Raw genomic sequence first — 20,044 nt, 5'->3', positions numbered from 1 at the left:
GCCAGCCGTTCTCCTGGCCCTTCTGAGATGGAGGGTGATGGGGCCTCGGGAGCGGTCGGGGGGGATCCCCAGGGCCACCCTGCAGACCTCCGCAGCTCTGTCCGTGAAGATCAGGTCGTGGTTCCTCTCCTCACCACCCCTGAGCCCTTCACCGGAAGAGGCCCCGCTTGGGGGCCTGTGGCCGTGCTGAGTCACCAGAGGGCCTGGGGCTGGAGGGCCCAGAGCGTCCCAGCTGGAAGCGGGTGGCCGCTTAGACCCGCCAGGAGCCCCAGCTGCTGCAGCCGCTGAGTGAGAGCCCCCCCACCCCCCGCACCCCCGGTTGCTCACAACTTCCTCCTGCTGCCTCTCAGCCTTGCACACAGGGTGAGGCGGGGCTGCCCCTGGAGGGCCTTGCCTGGGCTTCTAGCCTTCCCCAGAGGCTGCTCCCAGGAAGCAGGGCGCTAATTGCAGCTAGTTTCTAGAGTGGCCCTGGGGATGCTGACTGGGCACCCTGCCAAGCCCTGGTGCGAGCACAGTTCTGTCCTCACCCAGAGTTTCTGGTCCAGGCACAAGGGGCTTGGCTTAGCCAGGGTTAGCCCAGGGCATTGCCGTGCGGTGTGCGGTGCACATTGCAGGGCCAGCCCTATGCACTGCTCCACCAGACAGGGTCCCCGTTGAGCAGAGTCTGGGCAAGGCTGCCTGCCATTTCTCCTCCCCAGCAGACGATAGGAAGTCCTGCATTTAAAAAGCCCCTTTCACTTTGCCTAACCTTGTGCCTCCCGGGCTGAACCCTCCCCCCCGCCCCCCGCATCCTCCTCGGGCGGGGGGCCAAGAAGAGCCTGACCCACTGGTTTTCCCAGAGCCCAGGATGCCCGCTCCCCAGCCTGGGCGCCTCTTGCCGTTGAGAAAGTGAGGCATGTGAGGCGTGCTTCTCTGTCCCCAGCCTCCCGGGACACACTGGGGGGAGGTGGGGGAAGGGGGGGGCGCACAGGAGCACAGATCTCTATAGAGTGGGGCCCCCCCCAACACAGCCCACCTGCAGTGAGGCTTCCAGACGCCCTGACCTCTCGGCGCCCCTGCCACGGGGCCTGGTTCCTGTTCCCCTCCCCACCAGGCCAGACTCTGCGAGGACACTTGTGAGGTCTCTGACCGACAGCCTCTAGTAGGAAGGTTCTTCTAAACGAAAGGAAACCTCACCCCCTGTAATGCCACCCTGGCATCCCAGGGGGACCATCTGGAGTACCATCTCTTACCAACTGTGCAAGGGCTGCAGATTGGGGTGAGAATGTGTGCAGCTTCGAGCTGGGAGTCTGGGCCTGCTCTCAGCAGGGTCCCTGGCTGGCTTACTGGGTGATTTTGAGCAAGGTGCTCCCATCTCTGGCCTTTGGCCTTTGGGTTGGTTCCTTTTCTTTCTTCTTTCTTTTTCTTTTTCTTTTTTTTTTTTTTACAGAATTTTCTTTTAATTTTTTAATTTTAAATTTTTTAAATGTATTTTTTGAGAAAGAGAGCACAAGCTGGAGAGGGTCCAAGAGAGCAAATCCCAGGCAGGCTCCGCACTGTCGGCCCAGAGCCCGGTGTGGGGCTCGAACCCATGAACCGGGAGATCATGACCCAAGCTGAAACCGAGAGCCAGAAGCTCAACCTGCTGAGCCACCCAGGCGCCCCCTTTAGGTTCCTTTTTGATAGTGGGGAGGGCCCCTGTGAGCTGCAAGGCCCCACCGAGGCCTTCTGAAGCATTCTTGAGCAAAGGGGTTCCCGAGGCTGTTGGCCTGGAGCGATCCAGATGCTCCAGGGACAGGGATACCCCTTTTCTCTTTTGGCCCCGCCATCCTCCCTTTTGCCTAGTCTACCCACCCACCTGTCTGCCGTCCCGCAGGCGCCTCTGAGCAGCCCCCACACCAGGCACGGCCCCGTGGTCAGTCCACCGGCTGGTGTGGAACCTACGAGCCAGGAGCTCAGTGCATCAGGCCACAGAGCTGGGAGGGAGGTGGGCCTGAGGGATCACAGGTGCCCCGCATCTAGCTGAGGGGCCAGGGGTGCGGTCTGACCACGGGAGGTGACCCCCAGCCTCCAGTCCCTGGAGGAGCCATTCCCAGGATCGGGTGTGTGGACTCCACCAGCGGTTGGGAGCACTCCCTGCACAGGAGACCCAGGGCCTCTGGAGGGCTAGGGCTGGGCCAGGGTGAACAGGGAAGGAGTGTTCTCTCTCTTTCTCGAAGGGTCCCCCACCCCCACCTCAGGAGCCGTGGGACTTCCCAGACCTTGAAGCCACACTTCCACTTTATTCACGCGCCTGGACACAGCGCTCGTTTTGGGTTTCTTTTTTGGCAATCGCAGCGCACTGCTTCTGTTTGTGGCAGCCAGGAGAAGCCGTCCCTGCTGCTGTCCTGCTGTCCCCGCTGCTGTCCTGCTGTCCCCTCCCCCACAGGCGGAGGACACAGGAGCCCGCCCGAGGCCCAGCCTGACCCAGTCCACAGTCCTCAGGGCCGCCTGTGCTAGGGGGCAGCTGAGGCCTGAAGGCGCAAGTGAGGGCCCGAGTCGGGCCGGCAGGCCTGTGAGGTGCCCCTCTGTCTCCCAGGCCCTCCCCAACCCCCCGTGGGCTGCTGTCCTCTGGAGTCAGGGTTCAGGGCACAGGCTCCCTAGGATTGTCCCCCTGCCTCAGCCCCACCCCAGGGGTTCCTTCTGGGAAAGTCCTTCTGGCTCGAGAAGGCAGGCAAGTTTTCAGAGCCCCAGAAATCACCCCACGTGCCTGGCTGCTCTGAGCAGAAGTCTCCACCCGGAGCCCAGCACGGATGTGACCGCAGACGAGCAATTTGTCAAAGTGTCTGAAGGGCAGCTGCCCCGCAGCTGCCCCGCCCCCCCGCCACTCCACCCTCGCTGCCCTGGCCTCCACGCCCAGCCACTGGCCTCCCCACGCACGTCCTGCTCAGGCTTCACCAGCGGCCACTGATCTGCACAGGGACCTCTGGGCCATCTGGCACAGCAGGAGGGCATCTGGGGGCTTCGGAGTCTGTCAGATCTGCTTTCTACCTCGGCCTCTGCCGCTTAACCAGCTTGGGACCTGGGGCCAGGAGTTTGGGTGTACTCCCCTGTGACGTGGGGACGATACCAACCTCACTGAAGGATGTGCTAAACGACATGACAATAGGTGCTACTGTCCCCCAAGAAGGCAGCAGGACACACTTAAGGGTGCGATTAGGCAGCAATGGGGCCGAGGGTCTTTTCATTCCAGACTTTGCAGGTTGACTAAGAGGAAGCAGGGCCTGTTAGAAGCAGTTTCACATAGGAACCCATCTAGTCCTCGTGACAGCCAGTCAGGTACATGCTCTGGTCCTTAGTTTGCCAAGGACACCGAGGCTCAGGTCAGCTACCCTACCCAAGGTCACCCGGCTAGTTCGAGGCTGAGCCCAGCTGGCCGGCCTCGACCACACACACTTCAGCTCTGTTCTCGCTGTCTCTGGGTAGGAAATAAGTGCCCATTGATGCAACGTCTCCACTTTGCCATTCAAGCCAACCCTGTCTATTGAGCTGCTGTGACCGTGGCCCATTGCTAGGCCATACAGGATTCAGCACGCACGGAGGAGATCCAGCCAAGTCTACAAGCCCTCGCGACACAGTGTGAAAAGGTCTTGTGATTGGAGAAGAGGCTGGCCGGTGACCTCCAAAGCGCCCCCTTCCACATCTGTGGTCCCAAACCTACAATCTCGACCTTTGCTGATAAAATTTCAGAGTCCAAAAGTCTCTGATTACAACATCCTTCGAAGGAACAGCCTAGGATCCAACCTTTGGGGCTTCCAACCCTTCAGGACTCAGCACCCCAGTGTGCTTGAGCTTAAATATACCCTAAATATACCCCCTCACCCAGCCAAGACACAGAGCAGCCCCACCCAGGCCAGACCGAGAAGAGCTACTGGGTCCGACTGGAGGGGAGCCCGGAGCCCCAGTGGGAGGCCCAGGCCTCCACTGGGCTAGTTGTATGGCCCCTGTGGTTTCCAGCTGCTGCCAGAGCCCACATGCCCTGACCCCTCTGCAGGCCTGGGCAAGCCTGGGGGCTGGGGGGGCAAGGTAGAAGCCAGACCCTGCCCTCAGGGACCTTCAGAACAGCTGGGGAAGTGGACAAGCCCAGGCCCAGTGTGCTCCAGGAGGCAGGGCTGGAACAGGGTGGGGACACCAGGTAGCCCCGAGGTTTCCCAGACGGTAAAACTGTGGTGTCTGGTGTCAAGCTGCTGGCTTAGGAGTCGCCCGCTTCCTAATTGTGCACACAGGAGGTTGTGCCCATTGCACAGATGGGGGAAACAGAGCCATCATGATGTTCTGGGATATGGTCAGAGAGGAAGGGGGAAGGGCCAGGACTAGAAGCCAGGCCTTGCAGGGGCGCCTAGGTGGCTCAGTCGGTTAAGCGTCTAACTTCGGCTCAGTTCATGATCTTGCAGTCTGTGGGTTCGAGCCCTGCATCGGGTTCTATGCTGACACCTCAGAGCCTAGAGCCTGTTTCACATCCTGTGTCTCCCTCTCTCTCTGCCCCTTCCCTGCTCATGCTCTGTCTCTCTCTGTCTCTCAAAATAAATAAAGATTTAAAAAAATTAAAAAAAAAAAAAAAAAGAAGAAAAGAAAAGAAGAAGAAGAAGCCAGGCCTTGCAAACCCCAGCCCTACATCTTAAGAAGCCAGGTCTAAACTGGACTCTGATGGATCCCTTCAGGGACTGGAGGAGTAGCAGCCAGTGTCCGGCGAGCGCTCGCTATGTGCCAGGCCCCGTATCTGAGGCCAAGGTTTTGCCCTCCCGAAGTAACCCCCCCCATCTGCCCACCCACCCATGGTAGGCGCTCAGGTAATCCTCAAACCAAGTTAAAATGCCCAGCAAAGCAAAGTGCAATGGGCGTGGCTAGACTCTACCTGAAGCCCCTCCCTCTCCCCCCAGCCCTGGGGTTCAGAGTAAGGAGAGCCTCCCGTTGCCCCAATCTCTCATATTAACTAACAGTTCTGGCGCACATACTGGATGCCCAACTTTGTTTTGCGTGGATGGAGGGCCAAAGAAACTACTACTGAGTTTGGGGGCTCAGAGCAGCACCCACATCACTGTCTTCGGAGAGGAAGGGCGAGGACAGAAAAAGTTTGCTGGAAGAAGGGGCTTTGCAGACAGAGGCCACTGTGCTGGGGCTGGGAGGGAGCAGGGTGTCAGGGGGGCTGATCCGGAGGGTGGGGCATCCCCCTTAAAGGGACAAGGGGAATAGGCCGGGTTATCTTGTCCACTCTCCGGGATGGGCAGGCGCGGGACAGCTGGCCCCTCAGGCCAGTTAAAGACAGCAAGTCCAGAGTTCCCGGGGACTTGTCCAAGGTCACAAGGCACCAAGGTGGCCCCAGGAAGCCAAAGTCCCCAGCCAGCCTCCAGGAGGGAAGCAGGCAGGGGTAACCTTTAGCTCCAGGTAGCCAGGAAATCCTTTGGAGACGGAGTCCAGGGCAGCCTCCCTGGGCAGGCCCACAATACAGGTTGGAGAGACCTGTCCTTGGCCTCTGCCTCCTAAGCATGGAACTCTCTTTCTCCTTTAAGAGGGACTGCGAAAGCCAGCGTCTGGGTGGCTCAGTTCCTTGAGGGTTGGACTCTCGATTTCGGATCCGGTCATGATCTCGGGGTTTGTGGCACCGAGCCCCTGCTTCAGGCTCTGCGCCATCAGCCAGCTCTCTCTCCCTCTCTCTGCCCCTCCCCCTCTCGTGCTGTCTCTTTCTCTCTCTCTCTCTCAAAATAAATAAACTTTAAAAAAAAAAAAAAAAGAGGGGCGTGAAGGTTATTTAAACCCAGGGCCCGCAGGCCTCCGGGTGGGGCAGGAACCCAGGGGCCGGCCGCGGGTGGCAGGAGCCGGCTTACCTGCTTCCCGCCACCGGGCTGGGGCGGGGCGCGGCCGGGGGCGGGGCCGCCACACAACCTGTGGACGGCCGGGCGGCGGCCGGCCCGACGGTCGCGGGGACCGGCCGGGCGCCTGCGGGGGGCCCGGAAGCCGGGGACGAGCGAGAAAACAAACTTGGAGAGAGGAGTGACCTGGGGGCTGGGGGCGGAGTCGCGCGCGGAGGAGGAGGGAGCGAGCGGCCGCCGGAGCGCGGCTGGCCCAGGAAGCGGAGAGCGCCGCCCACCCATCCGGGGCGAGAGCGGCACTGCGGGCGCAGGCAGGCCGGGCCGGGGGCTGCCGGGCCCTCGCCCCCCACCGTGACCCCGCGGCCCCCAGCCCAGGCCCAAGATGATGAAGAGGCAGCTGCATCGCATGCGGCAGCTGGCCCAGACGGGCAGCTTGGGACGGTGAGTGTCAACCCGCGCCTCTCCCGCCCCGGACCCTAAAGGGTGAGGGGTGGGGGGGGGGGTGGGCAGGGACGGCTGGACAGCCGCCCTCTGACTGGCCAGAGTCCCGCGCCTTCTCCCTCCTCTCTGGATGCCACCCCCACCTCACGGCCCCAGCCGGAGGGGGTAGGCCCTTTGGGGAAAGGGGCACCCCCGCCCCCGGTTGGAGAGGAGTGCAGGGAGGATCAAGGATGCTGGGTCTTCTCTGCTTCCATGAGCCTCTTGAACGGATGATCCTCCCTGGCCTCACTTGTACCCTCTGTACAATGGGGACAGCTAACCATCTCTGGTTGCCGGGGGGGGGGGGGGGGGGGCTCTCAGGGCCCCAGACCTTGGGGGAGGGGAGGAGACTAGGTCCGGCTGTGGAGGGGTGAGGGGCCTGCCTCTTCAGGCTGTGTGCCTCTTCCCCACCCCCCCAACCCCAGCCAAGCCCTGAGGCCTCCAGCTTCTCTCTCTTGCTTCTGCTTTTCCCAGCCTCAGGTGGAAACATCCTTGGGCCTCTGTTCTCACCCCCAGCCCCCGAGCCGGTGGGGTGGAAGCCAGAAGCTTGGGGAGCACCCTGGGCCTGTCCTCTCCCCTCTTCCCCTTGTGTTGGGAGCTTCCCATTCTCTGGGCCCAGGGGAGGGGACTGGGTGTCCGGAGACCTGGCTCTAGCCTTCCAGCTCGCTGGTGCCTGTGTGAGCCTGGGCAGTCAGGCCCCCTCGCTCCGGGCCTCCGCCTCCCGTGTGTTCCCGGGCGGGGACCCAGGGCCTGCCGACCACCCGGGTCCAGAGCCCAGGAGTGTGAGCTCGCACACTTCCCGTTCTTGGGGCCACCCCGGCCTCCGCCCCCCCAGGGCCAGCAGAAGACAGAGGCTGGGCCCTGGGGTGGCTTCCCAGCCCCAGTGCCTTGGGTTTCATCCGCCCTCTGTCTCAGGACACAGCCCTGGGTGGAGGAGGAAAGGGCCACCGATCCTCTTTCCGCCCCCACGGAATGTGCTCCGGCTGGGATGAGGCAGGCGGGCGGGCCACCCAGGGCGGCCTCCTGGAGGAGGGGCACTGAGCGACAATTGGGGTCCAGGTGTCCTGTGGAGGGGCAGGGGGAGGCAGGGGGGTTCCTAACCTGGGCTGCCTCAGCACAAGCTCCTCCCTCCCCCACAGCACCCCAGAGACGGCCGAGTTCCTGGGGGAGGGCCTGCAGCAGGTACGTGCCTGGGCCTGGGCCGGCCGCGGGTAGCAGGGCAGGCCCGCGCAAGCTGTCAGCCAAGGGCCCCGTGAGGACGCCACTTGGGGGGCCGGGTGGAGTCACTCCCCAAGCCGTTGGCCATGGGGTCCCCAGTTGGAGGGAAGAGAAGGGTGGTCCTGCTCTGGGAAGGAACAGGGCAGTGGGAGGAGGTGGGGGGCCACCAGCTGCCATGACCGGTAAACCCAGAGTCCCCCCCCCCCCCCCCCCCAGGTAGAGCAGAGGTTGGAGCCAGCCAAACGGGCAGCCCACAATGTCCACAAACGGCTGCAGGCCTGTCTGCAAGGCCAGAGCGGGGCGGATATGGACAAGCGGGTGGTAAGTGCGGGTCCCAGGGAGGAGGGGCCTGGACAAGACACCTCTGTCCGATGGGAGAGAGGGGGCAGGGAGGTCGGGGCTGGGCTCTCCCTGCTGGTCCCAGCCTCTGGCACCCAGAGGGTCTAGCCCGCTCAGTCCCCAGACCCCTCAGGCAATGTACTGATAAGGCTCTATCTCTTCCCCATCCCCTTTTGGACCCCGCCCCCATCTGCACCAATCCTCTGAGCCAAGGCCAGGCCTCTGACAGCACCTGAACTTCTCTGTGCAGTCACCCCCCAGAGCAGAGCGAGCGAGCGGGGCGCAAGCGGGGCCCTCTGAACTGAGGCAGTGTGTGAGGGCTTCCTGGAGGAAGTGGCAGTTGAGCAGATATTAATACTCACTGGTATTAATCAACAGCCAACATTTATAGATTGATCCCTGCTAGTCTGTTGCTAAGATATGTTAATGCATTCCCTCCCTTAATTGCTGGTGAGGACACCCCCGTAGGAGGAGGCTGCCTTTATTAGCACTTTGTACAGATGAGGAAATGAAGTCAGAGAGGTAAAGTCTTAAGGTCACACAGCTAGTAAGTGGCAAAATTGAGATTTGATCCCCGGTCTTTCCGGCCCACGCTGGTGCTCCTAGTAATTCTCAGTGGGAGGGTTTTGAGCTCAGCAGTGACTAAGTCCAGCCACGTCCGCCCTGGGGCAGGGGAGGGTCCCGGCTGCCGGGGTGTTGCAGTGCCCCCATTCTCCTTCCAACTGTGTCATCACCTTGGGCAAGCTCCATGCCTCTGTTCTTAGTTTTCTAGTGTGGGAGGGCACTTGGTCCGTCCCTCCTGCCCAATTCGTTGGTTTCTGGGAAAAGGGCACCCCCGATGGGGTGGGGTAGGGGGTACATGGCCACAGGGAGAGGTCACTCTACACCATGCCTCACGTCATCCCGCCTCCACTCCTACCTGAGACCGTGGCCCTCCCGGCTTCCCTCTTGCCTTGTCCACACCCAGTGCCTCAGTGGCGCTCTTCCCCCAAGGAGCCTGCCCTGTGCTAGGGTGGGGGTGGAGGGAGGCCCAGGGGGGACAAAGGCTCACAGCCCACCCTGCCCTTCCGGCAGAAGAAGCTCCCCCTCATGGCCCTGTCCACCACAATGGCCGAGAGCTTCAAGGAGCTGGACCCCGATTCCAGCATGGGGTGAGCAGGAGTGGGGCCCCAGCCCTCACCCGGAGATGCCAAGGAGGGGGGCGGATCTGGGCTGGGAGGGGTTCCAAGTGAGGGAGGGCTGACCAGGATGGGGGTAGTGTCTTGAGCTGTCTCTGGGGAGGCGGAGGTGGGGGTGGGGGGAGAGGCCAGTGGCCAGGTCGGTGAGGGTGGCCAGGTCTGGGACCGGAGTTGGCTCAGCCAAGATGAAGGACAGATAGAAGGGGCAGGGGGTGATGGGAAGGGAGGAGGCCCCATCAAGTGTTTCTGGATGGGGGTGAGGAGCAGGGGGGGCGGGGCGGGGCCCATCCGTGCTGTATCCACAGGAAGGCCTTAGAGATGAGCTGTGCCATCCAGAACCAGCTGGCTCGAATTCTGGCTGAATTTGAGATGACCCTGGAGAGGGATGTCCTGCAGCCCCTCAGCAGGCTGAGTGAGGTGACCCGCCCCCTGCCTCCTCCTCCGCCCAGCTTCCCCAGCCCCAGCCCTGCCTCCCACCCATGCCCAGACTCGCCTCTCACCTCCCCAGCCCGCTGACCCCCTCCCTCCCATACCTGTCCCCAGGAGGAGCTCCCAGTCATCCTCAAGCACAAGAAAAGCCTACAGAAGCTGGTGTCTGACTGGAACACCTTAAAGAGCAGGTGGGAGCCACAGTCCTTGGGTCGGGGCTGGGTCAGCCCGTAGAAGCGGCCACAGAACCCATACGGGATCGGTGTGGCAGGGCCCACTGGGTAGAGTGTGTGCTTGTGCACACATCTGGTCTTTAGGAACACGTGGTGAGGGTACATGTAAGAGTTCCTCTCTAAACATGTGTGTGCACATGCTTGTGTGAGCTGAGGGTGGCCCCAGAGCCTGGGATAGCCATCAGTGATCCTCCAAGATCCCTGGACTGGCGGGCTGCCCCCACCCTCCACTCCCGAGCTGGGTGGCCGCGATCACCAAGCCCACCACCAGGGGGAGCCCCTGAGCACTCAAGGCCCAGGCCTGGCAGAGGCCCCAAGGCAAGAGGGCCTCTGGGTGGGATGTTCATCCGTAAACCCTGGAATCTCGGGTGGTTCGGCATATAGAAGGGACACTTGGCTCTGGACACGCAGTGGGGATAGTGACCACCCCACCTTGCAATCGTTGCCAGGCTCACTCAGGCAGCTAAGAACTCAGGCAGCGGTCAGGGCCTGGGTGGTGGCCCCAGCAGTTACAGCCACACGGCCACCGCCACCAAGGTGGAGACGCTGAAGGAGGAGGAGGAGGAGCTGAAGAGGAAGGTGGAGCAGTGCAAGGTGAGCGGGCCCTTGGAGCTCCCTGGATGTGAGGGAGTGGCGAGGGCGGGTGCTGACCCCATTTCAGAGGTGAGTAAACTTACGCCCAGAGAGGTAGTGTAGCTCACCCAAGGCCACACAGCTAGGAAGCCACAGAGCCGGGATTTGAATCCAGGCAACCAGCCTCCAAGCTGTGCGTACTCTGCCACTATCTTGTAGCCTCTTGTGTCTACACCGTACACGTCATTCCCGGGAGGCGGGGACTTGATCTGCTCACCACGGTCTTGGTGTGTTTGCTGAGCAAGCAGATGAATGACTGGTGAATAACACGAGCCACCGTGCTTAGGGCATGAGGCACAGAGATGAGGACTAGAGGCTCTAAAAGCTTCTCAAGAGCTTGGGTGACTCAGTCGGTTAAGTGTCTGACTCTTGATTTCAGCTCAGGTCATGATCTCATGGTTCATGGGTTCAAGCCCTGCATCGGGCTCTGCCCTGAACATGCAGAGCCTACTTGGAATTCTCTCTCTGCCCCCTGCCTGCATGTTCTCTCTCTCCTTCTCTCTAAACAAACGAATATATATATATGAGTTCGAGGGGGGTCCCTGTGGGCTGTCCCCAAGTACAAACCTTGGCAGACAAAGGATGGCTGGCCAGGGTCCAGCTTGCACAAGTCAGGAGCCCCTCTAGGCCTCAGCCTTCCCTCTCGGCTAGGGGTGTGAGCCTTCCTATTTCTGTCCCCAAGGACGAGTACTTGGCCGACCTATACCACTTCGCCACCAAGGAGGACACATACGCCAACTACTTCATCCACGTGAGTCCCAGAGTGGGCTCCAGCCAGTGGAACTCAGGGGCGGACACCAGGCACCACGGACACACCCTTCAAGAGATGGGAGGGAGGGGTGTGTTCTTACGGACTCGGGGGGTGGGGGGGAGGAGAGGCTCCGCCTCCCCCCTCACCGACCCTGGGGTTGCCCCCTTGTCCCCACAGCTCATGGAGATTCAAGCTGATTACCATCGCAAGTCTCTGAGCTCACTGGACGCGGCCCTGGCTGAGCTGAGGGAGAACCACAGCCAAGCAGGTGGGGACAGAGGCGGGGCGGGGCCCTGCACCCCTGCCCCCAGCCCTGCCTGGGGCCTGTTAAGATGCTTGCACGCCATCCCAGGAGGCAGTAGGGATCCCTGGAGGAGTTCTGAGCAGAACTGTTCTGATTCGATTTGTGACTGAAGGGTCACTCTGCTGTGCAGAGAGCGGAATGAAGAGGGGGCAGGACAGGAGTCAGGAGACCTTGAGGCAGAAGGGAAGGGATGATGGCCCAGACTGGGGTGGACACAGTGGAGGTGGGTGGATTTGAGAGATGGTGATTTCAGGATATGTGGCATGGATGTTTGGCTGGGTGGTGGTGCCATTGGCTAAAGCAGTAGCCCTTGAGGATGTCTTCGGTGGGGGGTGGGGGGTGGGAGAGGAGGCCCGGGCCGCTGATCTGTCTCGTCCCTGCAGAACCCTCCCCCTCGATGACGGCTGCCCCCTTCTTCAGGGTGTATGGGGTGTCGCTGGGAACCCATCTGCAAGAGCTGGGCCGGGACATCGCCCTGCCCATCGAGGCCTGCGTCATGATGCTGCTCTCTGAGGGCATGAAGGAAGAGGTGGGGCCCCGGGGGTCGGGAAGGGACACCGGGGCCCTTGCTGTGCACCACAGCTCCCCTGTGCTGCCCGGTGCTGGTGCTGTAACCCTGCCATTGGAGCACAGGGTCCCTGGGAGGCCACAGCCTCCTGTTGCCAAAGTGATGTTCTCAGCGATGTTCGGGGGGCAGCCGTTGTGCCGTAAATCCTTTCCACATCTTGATCCACTTAGTTATCCCAAGATCCCGGGGAAGGGGCCTTCACCGGCTCCATTTAGCAAAGGAGAGACGGAGGTCAAGAGGACAGCGTGCCCAGTGGCACTCGAGAAGGTGGCAGTGAAGCCGGGGACCACCGTGCCATCACTGCCCCGCGCCGCCCTCATCCGCCCTGTGCACCTTGCGGATGCCAGGCCGTCGGCTCCTGTCCTGAGGACACACCCTTAGAGGCGGGACCTACTCACAGACCAACTCGGTCTCCTGGACGGGGCTGCCACCGGGCCCCTTTCTCCCTTCCGCCCCTCCCCTGCCAGACGCCCCCGTCTCCCCGCCGCTCCTGGACCTCCCACTTGGCGCCAAATCCCAGACCTCGAGAGTTGAGGGCAGCCGTGCACCCCGTGGTCCCCACTCTGCCCACCAGACCGGGTGGGGACACAGGCCCAGCGAGCGAGCCAGGGCCTCCAGCCGGGGTGTCCTCCCCGGCCGCCCGTCTGACCCGCGCCTGTTACCTCTCGCACCCCAGGGGCTCTTCCGTCTGGCCGCCGGGGCCTCGGTGCTGAAGCGCCTCAAGCAGACCATGGCCTCGGACCCGCGCGGCCTGCAGGAGTTCTGCTCCGACCCCCACGCCGTGGCAGGTGGCTGCCCCAAGGAGCCCCGGGAGGAGGGCCTTCCCCCCCAATCCCTTCCCGCAACTGCCTGGAGTGCTCCCGTGATAGTTTGCCTGAGGGGCTGATTATGTGCCGAGAGGCCACCTTGGGGGGCGTAGGGGTCCTTAAAGGGGGGCCCGTGATGAGCCCCCTGAAGTGTAGGCACAGTTTTCTGGGAACAGGTCCACCGGCCTTCACCACTGTCTCACAAAAGCCCATGGCCCAAAGAAAAGATCAGATCTAGACACGTTAGTATGAACAAGAGCCTGGTTCCTAACAGATGGAAAGAGCTGGGCACGGGGGTGGAGGTGGGGGCGTGGGGGACTGTGTCTGAGCTCACACCCCCACCCACCACCACTTCAGGTGCCCTCAAGTCCTATCTGCGGGAGCTGCCAGAGCCCCTGATGACCTTTGACCTCTATGACGATTGGATGAGGGCAGCCAGGTGAGGTGGGGGGGCTGGGGAGGGCGGGGCTGCAGAGCTGGGGCCCCAGGGCCCTGGACTGGCTCACCAAGTCTCTCTCCCCCCAGTCTGAAGGAGCCAGGAGCCCGGCTCGAGGCCCTCCAGGAAGCCTGCAGCCGCCTGCCCCAAAATAACCTCAACAACCTCAGGTGAGCCCAGTGCTGCCCCCTCGTCCTAAGCTGTTATCTCGGAAAACACAGACTAGACGTTCTAGGCCTATTTTCCACACTAGACATCGAGCCAAACACACACCTCGAACCTTTGAAGCCACGCTACTGGGCTTCAGATTCCCTCTGCTGCCACCGTGTGGTCCCAGGCAGGTGACTGGACCACTCTGTGCCTCAGTGCCCTCATCTGGAAAACGCAGAGCAGAGCAGTCCCTGCCCCACAGGGTGGCTGGGAGATTCTCAGCTTAGCCCAGTGCCTGTCACATACATGGCACTCAGCAGGTGAGCTCATTTAACTCTTAAAACAAACATGTTTGGGGGCACCTGGGTGGCTCAGTCGGGGGAGCGTCTGACTCTTGATCTCAGCTCAGGTCATGATCTCATGGTTCATGGGATTGAGCCCAGTGTCAGGCTCTGTGCTGGCAGCTCGGAGCCTGCTTGGGACTCTCTCTCTTCCTCTCTCTCTGCCCCTCCCCTGCTTGTGCTCTGTTTCTCTAAAAGTAAATAAATAAAACATTAAAAAATAATCGTTTAGGGCTGCCTGAGTGGCTCAGTCGGTTAAGCCTCCGACTTCTGATTTCAGCCTGGGTCATGATCTCAGAGTTCATAAGATTGAGCCCAGAGTTGGGCGCTGCACTGACAGTCTGGAGCCTACTTGGGATTCTCTCTCTTTCTCTCTGCCCCTCCCCTGCTTGCATGCACTCTCTCTCAAAATAAGTAAATACACTTAAAAAAATAATNTCTCCCTCTCTCTCTGCCCCTCCCCCACTCGCAGGCTGTGTGTGTCTCTCTCTCAAAAATAAATACGCATTAAAAAAAAATGTTTTTTAGGGGCGTCTGGGTGGCTTAGTCGGTTAAGCGTCCGACTTTCACTTAGGTCATGATCTCGCAGTTCGTGGGTTCGAGCCCCGCTTCGGGCTCTGTGCTGACTGCCAGCTCAGAGCCTGGAGCCTGTTTCAGTCTGACTCTCTCTCTCTCTGACCCTCCCCTGCTCACACTGTCTCTTTCTCTCTCTCCTAGAAATAAATAAAGCATTTAAAAAAAATTTTTTTTTAATTGTTTAAACCATTCTGTGGGGTACCATTGCCATGCTTTGGAAACCCCAGGGTGAGAAATTCTCAGCCTTCGGGGGCATCAATAGGTGTTCATGGGCCCAAGATGCCCTGTCCCTGGCCAAGCCCACCTTCTGCGTCCCCAGGTACCTGATGAAGTTCCTGGCACGGCTGGCCGAGGAGCAGGAGGTGAATAAGATGACGCCCAGCAACATTGCCATCGTCCTGGGTCCCAACCTGCTCTGGCCTCCCGAGAAAGAAGGGTGAGGGGCCACAGGTGGTGGAAGGGGGCATTCCCCGCCCCAGCCACCTGCTGCTTCTTTTTTCCCCCTGGGCCTCAGTTTTCCCCATCTCTGGAGTGGGTCTAGCAGCTCCTATTCTCAAGGCTGCTGAATGCTGAAGGCAGCAAGGACCCTATGGGGCTTTGGAGATAGGCATTCTGGGTGATAATGGTGGGAGGCGGGGTGCCTGGAGCGCTGGGAGCCCAGAGATTTAGTTCTAGCCCCACCCTTAGCCTTCCAGAAATGCCTTTGGGAGCTCACTCTCTGGAGCTCCATTTCTTCACCTGTAAATTGGAGAGAAATGATACAAACTCCGAGGGGTTTTGCCGGGGGGATTAGATGAGAAAATGGAGAAATGTGTTATGAACTGTAAAGAGCCGTGCAACATGAGGGGTCATTATAAGTCACATGGCTGTGATGGCAAAAAGCTGTCATTCCTTGGCTGAGGACAGGTACTTGGAAGAGACAGCCTAGATCCGAGAACTATGGGGAAAAGGGGACCATCTCTGACGAGTGACACCTGTTGGGGGTGAAGGAGGGGGAACCTTTGGCGAGTGGGCGACCTGGTTGCCATCCACTGGGGGGTCACCGAGCTTTCTGGGAACAGGCACTGTTCTGGGGCCACACAGAGTTGGGGCCGCTAAGAGTTTGCACAAAGGGTGGCTCACTTCCGCTCCTTTTTGCCCCAGGGACCAGGCCCAGCTCGATGCGGCCTCCGTGTCCTCCATCCAGGTGGTGGGCGTGGTCGAGGCTCTGATACAGAACGCGGACACCCTCTTCCCTGGAGGTGAAGCTCCTGTCTTCGTGAACGGGTCCCTTAGTGCCCTCACCTGCCCAGCTGGGTGCCCTCCAGACTCACCTTCGGTCCCTGGCGGCATCATTACGAGGCCTGGAGCAAAGTGCTTCTCTGCTCTGAGCCTCACGGGCTCATCTGTAAAACGGGGATGACCCTGCCTGCCTCGTGGGGTTGTTGTGAGGCTCACGTGGGAGTGGGGAGGTGATATGTGGTCCAGATGATGTCGGGGGGTGGGGGGGAGGAAAGCGGCCCCCACCCTGGCTGAGGCAGGAAGGCTGGTGGAGGTTCTGGGAGCCACAACCTGTTTCCTTCTGTCTGCAGACGTCAACTTCAATGTGTCAGGCCTGTTCTCGGCCCCTGGCCCCCAGGACAAGGTCAGCAGCAGGCCAGCCTCTGAGGGGCTTCAAACGATAGCTGTGCCCTCACCAGCCCCTGCCCCGGCCTCACCAGCTGCCAAGGAAAGGTAAGGACTGACGGAAATGAAGGAGGCCCATCTCTGCCCCAAGATGTCCAGCTAGAGGCCGTATCTCTGGGCTTCCGGCGGCATCTTAGGAAATGTAATTACTGTATTTTCCAGCCCAAATGCCAGGATTCCCCATTTGGAGTGGATGGCGTGGGTACTGCGGGGCTGTATTCCTCTCGGCCTCTGGTGTGTCCCCTCGCTCCATCGTATGGCTGTTTACTGAGCACCTACTATGTGCCAGGCGCTGTTTCAGGCGCTGGGGACTTAGGGAGCTAGGGAGCGGGTCAGCTGGAATTGGTAAATACCTCCCAGTCTTCTCTCTGATCTTCAGATCTCTGTGGTTCCATGTTGTTTCCATACCAAGCAGGCATTATTCCCTCATCCCACAGCCAGGGCATGAACCGTGACCTCCCTCAGATGAGCAAACCAGACAGATGCTGCCCTTAGAGCTTGCTTTCCTAGGGCCGGGGAGAGAGAGCTGACAAGTCCACCGATAAATGGGGACTGTCACGTCAGGCGGTGACACGTGCCCTTATAGGAGAAGAGAGCAGGTTAGGGGGAAGGAAGGGGGAGCTGCTCTAGCCCGGGGATCAGGAAAGCCTCTCTGAGGAAGAGCCAGCTGAGCAGAGGCCTGGAGGAAACCAGGAAGGAGCCACGGCCTCCCCTTCTGCTTCTCATCCGTTCTCTGGCTTCTAGTGGCTGGAACCTTCAGTGAAGGTCACGTGGAGGCTGAGAGCCAATGCCCTGCTTTCTGCCTGCCATCCTGGCCCATGGGGACCCACTGTCACAGTGTCACACGGAAGCCAGGGGCTCAGTGGACACAAACTCTGGCCAATGCCAGAAGCATCTTCTTGGGGGCGGTGGGGGGACAGATCCCAGACCCGGTTACAAGGAGCAGGGAACAGGTCCTGGGAGGGTCCAAACTCAGCCTATTGCCTTGGGAGTCTCCCCAAGATTCCAGACTCCTGGGAGATGGCCAAGTCTGACCCTGACCCTCGCCTTCTTTCACAGGACAGAGTCTGAGGTGCCCCCCAGACCAGCCTCTCCCAAGGTCAGCAGGAGCCCCTCGGAGACAGCCACTCCAGTGGAGGACATGGCTCGGAAAAGTAAGCTGGGCGGGGTGGGGTGGGGGGAGGAGGGTTGGGGGGCTGGGCAATCAGACCTTGTCCTGTTTTCAGACAGCGGGGGAGGCCAGGACTCCAAGTGGCTAGGAGCCTAGGTTTGCTGCCTGACGCTCTGGGTTCAGATTCCAGTACTATGACCTTGGGCAGGTGACCTCACCTGTCTGCCCCCTCAGCGTCCTCCTCTGAGTAATAAAACAATAAGCACACCTACCTTGCAGGGCTGCTGGGCAAATTAAATGGTGTTGCCTGGCAGGTAGCCGGCACCCCGTAAGCGCTTGATAAAGGTTAGCATCAGGAGGCTGTGGAGTCTAGCCCCTCAAGAAGTCCAGAGATCAGAGGGAAGAGATGGAGTGGAGGCTTCAAAGGGCTGGTGGGCTGGTGGTGGAGACAAACTCCGGGCTCCTCTGAGTCCCTTTAGTGCACTCACCTGTTGACTTGGCCTAAAGCCCAGCAGGTGACAAGGCACAGGTTCAGAGGAGGAGTCACTGCCAGTGGTCAGGACACTTGGGAGGGGCCCCGCCAGCCAAGGAGGCCCTGGAGTTTCCTCCCCGGGGGTACAGGGTAGAGCCCGTAGTAGCGGGAGCAGCTCCAGGACCCTCTGGACCAGCACGGGTGGACAGGTCACACAGGGACCTTCCTGGAGGAGGTGTCCAGCCACCCTTCCTGGATGGGGACAACTGGGATGTGTGTTCGCCAGAGCACAGCACCTCCAGTCCCTGGAGGTCTTTGTGTCAGCACTGGGAGGTCCAGGCTTTCATCCCATCTTAACAGTGAGGAAACTGAGGCCGCAAGGGGGCAGGTGATTTGCCCAAAGCCCACAGTGGGTGGAGGCAGGGCTACGATCAGCGTCAACCGCCTCATGTGATCAGAATGGGGCAGCAGGACCTCTGAAAACCCGGGTGGGCGGCTCTGGTGGCTCCTGAGAGGTGAGAGAGACCCTAATCTGTGCCCAGCACTGGGTGAGCCAACCCCGCTCGGGATGGCCTCCCTTTTACGTTCCAGCCAGGGAGTCGAGCAAAATAAAAACGGACATGGTCATTTCGGACGGAGGGCAGCAGGTCCCGCGCAGAAAATACAACAGGAAAATATAACAGTAACTGAAGCAGGGCAGAGGACGGGGTTCTAGCCCAGGGGGTGAAGGGACACAGAGAGAGCCCTAGGTGATGAGTAGCGGGCGGTGGAAACCGTGCTCCCCGCAGAAGGAATGGCAGATACAAAGGTCCTGAGGTGGCATAGAGCCTGGGGGATGTGCCGCAGGCAGTGTGGATGCCTAACTGCCCCTGTCCTTCCTCCACAGCGAAGCGTCCAGCGCCAGCCCGGCCCACCATGCCGCCCCCCCAGGTCTCCAGCACGCGCTCCTCCCCTCCAGCCCCAGCCCTGCCCCCTGGCTCTGGCAGCCCTGTGACCCCCCAGGCTCTGCCCCGCCGTCTGGTAGGCAGCAGCCTCCGGGCCCCCACGGTGCCACCCCCGTTGCCCCCCAACCCCCCTCAGCCCGCCCGACGCCAGAGCTGGCGTTCCCCAGCCTCCCCGGGACCGGCCTCCCCCAGCGCTGTCTCTCTGAACGCTCCTGTGCAGGTGGACCTGGGCGGGGCCACAGAGGAGGGCGGGGCCCCTGAGGTTGTGGGCGGGGCCTCCACTCCCCCGGCCATCCCCCCTCAACCCCGGCCCCGGAGCCTCGCCTCCGAGACCGACTGAGCTGGGCGGCTCCTCCCTCCCACCTGTCCGCCCAGGACGCAGCCCTCGCCCTTGCCCTTCCCGGGAGGGGGGAGGGGACCTCCAGCCTCTGCCTACAAGTGCCTCGGTGCCCGCTGGGTCGGCCCCCATGGCAAGGAGGATTCCGGATAGTCCTCCACGTCCAGACCTTTTCCTCCCGAATCCACACTGGGCTTGGGGGCCCCTCACCCGACTCCCAGCCCTCTGGCAGGGTCCCAGGGGAGCCGCCGGGAGGAAGGAGGGGTCTGCCTGCTCCGACAGAACTTTTATTTTTCTCTTGCCAACATATATTTTGTAAGGCTGGTAAATAAATTATTTTGGACAAAACTGGAGCAGCTGCCCAAACGATAGTTGGGTTTTTTAGTTTTGTTTTGTTTTCCTGCCCTCTAAATAAAGAAGCCACTTTCATAAAGGGGAAGATATTTCCTGTTCTTTGCCTCCTTTCTTTCTCTTCCCGTCTGAAATAATAAGAGCCCGCGTTCTGAGCTCTCATTCTGGGCTATACTGTGCTTTTCCGTGCATGGTTTCCATCGAATCCTCTCCCAGGGAAGTGAATCCTATTACCTTTCACAGGTTGAGGAGACTGAGGCTCAGAGAGTGACCTGCCAGACACACAGCCAGCGAGGTATGGAGGTGGAATGAGGACGCGGGTTCTGGGCCCGTCCCCTCGCATCCTGATCACTTAACTTCCTGGGGTTCCAGTTTCCCTATCCGGGAAACAGTACAGCAATTTCCACCCCCAGGAGCGCTGTTCTGGGGATTAAACGGGACATTCCTGTAAAGACCAAAGTATCACCCTTGCACACAGAAGGGCCTTAAAAGCATTGGCTGCTGTGGATGCCAAGCCCCCCAACCCCTGGTGTTTTCAGACTAGGCAGGAAAGGCTCCCTCACAGAGCAGGGATGGATCTGCCTGCAAACCACAGAGGCCGCTGGTGCTGCACCCGGAGCCACGCCCCCGACTCAGCCCACACCCAAGGAGCTCCCCATAACAGACAGGCAGGAGAGCTGACGATCAGAATCAAGTGTAATGGCACTGGGAGCCCATGTTAAACTAGTTAGGGGGTGACCCTCTAACCCATCCTCATGTGTTTGTGTGTGGAGGCCACAGGAAGGCTTCGTGGAAGAGGGGATTAAAGAGGGGTCTTTTAGGAGTCGACCAGGTGAAAAAGTCAGGGGAGAAGGAAGAACATTCCAAGCCAAGGAGACCACCTAAGACCGGATC

General features: G+C 60.6%; 1 protein-coding gene across 1 annotated transcript; it reads left to right on the top strand.

Moving 5' to 3' along the window:
- The first annotated feature begins 5,949 nt into the window (after positions 1 to 5,949).
- SH3BP1 (SH3 domain binding protein 1) lies at positions 5,950 to 19,242 on the top strand. Its single transcript, XM_039246182.1, has 18 exons — positions 5,950 to 6,269; positions 7,448 to 7,490; positions 7,743 to 7,847; positions 8,940 to 9,016; positions 9,349 to 9,460; positions 9,587 to 9,663; positions 10,155 to 10,299; positions 11,021 to 11,089; positions 11,267 to 11,357; positions 11,777 to 11,922; positions 12,638 to 12,749; positions 13,125 to 13,206; positions 13,293 to 13,373; positions 14,590 to 14,706; positions 15,414 to 15,511; positions 15,842 to 15,983; positions 16,995 to 17,089; positions 18,405 to 19,242. Exons 1-18 carry the CDS (start codon positions 6,211 to 6,213, stop codon positions 18,800 to 18,802), a joined length of 2,049 nt encoding a protein of 682 aa, XP_039102113.1. The 5' UTR covers positions 5,950 to 6,210; the 3' UTR covers positions 18,803 to 19,242.
- The last annotated feature ends 802 nt before the right edge of the window (positions 19,243 to 20,044 follow it).

This window comes from Hyaena hyaena, unplaced genomic scaffold, assembly GCF_003009895.1.
Source record: "Hyaena hyaena isolate Hyena2069 unplaced genomic scaffold, ASM300989v1 scaffold_280, whole genome shotgun sequence".
Classification (NCBI taxonomy): Eukaryota; Metazoa; Chordata; class Mammalia; order Carnivora; family Hyaenidae; genus Hyaena; species Hyaena hyaena.
Note: the sequence above shows the minus strand (reverse complement) of the source record. Positions and strands in the feature narration are given on the sequence as shown.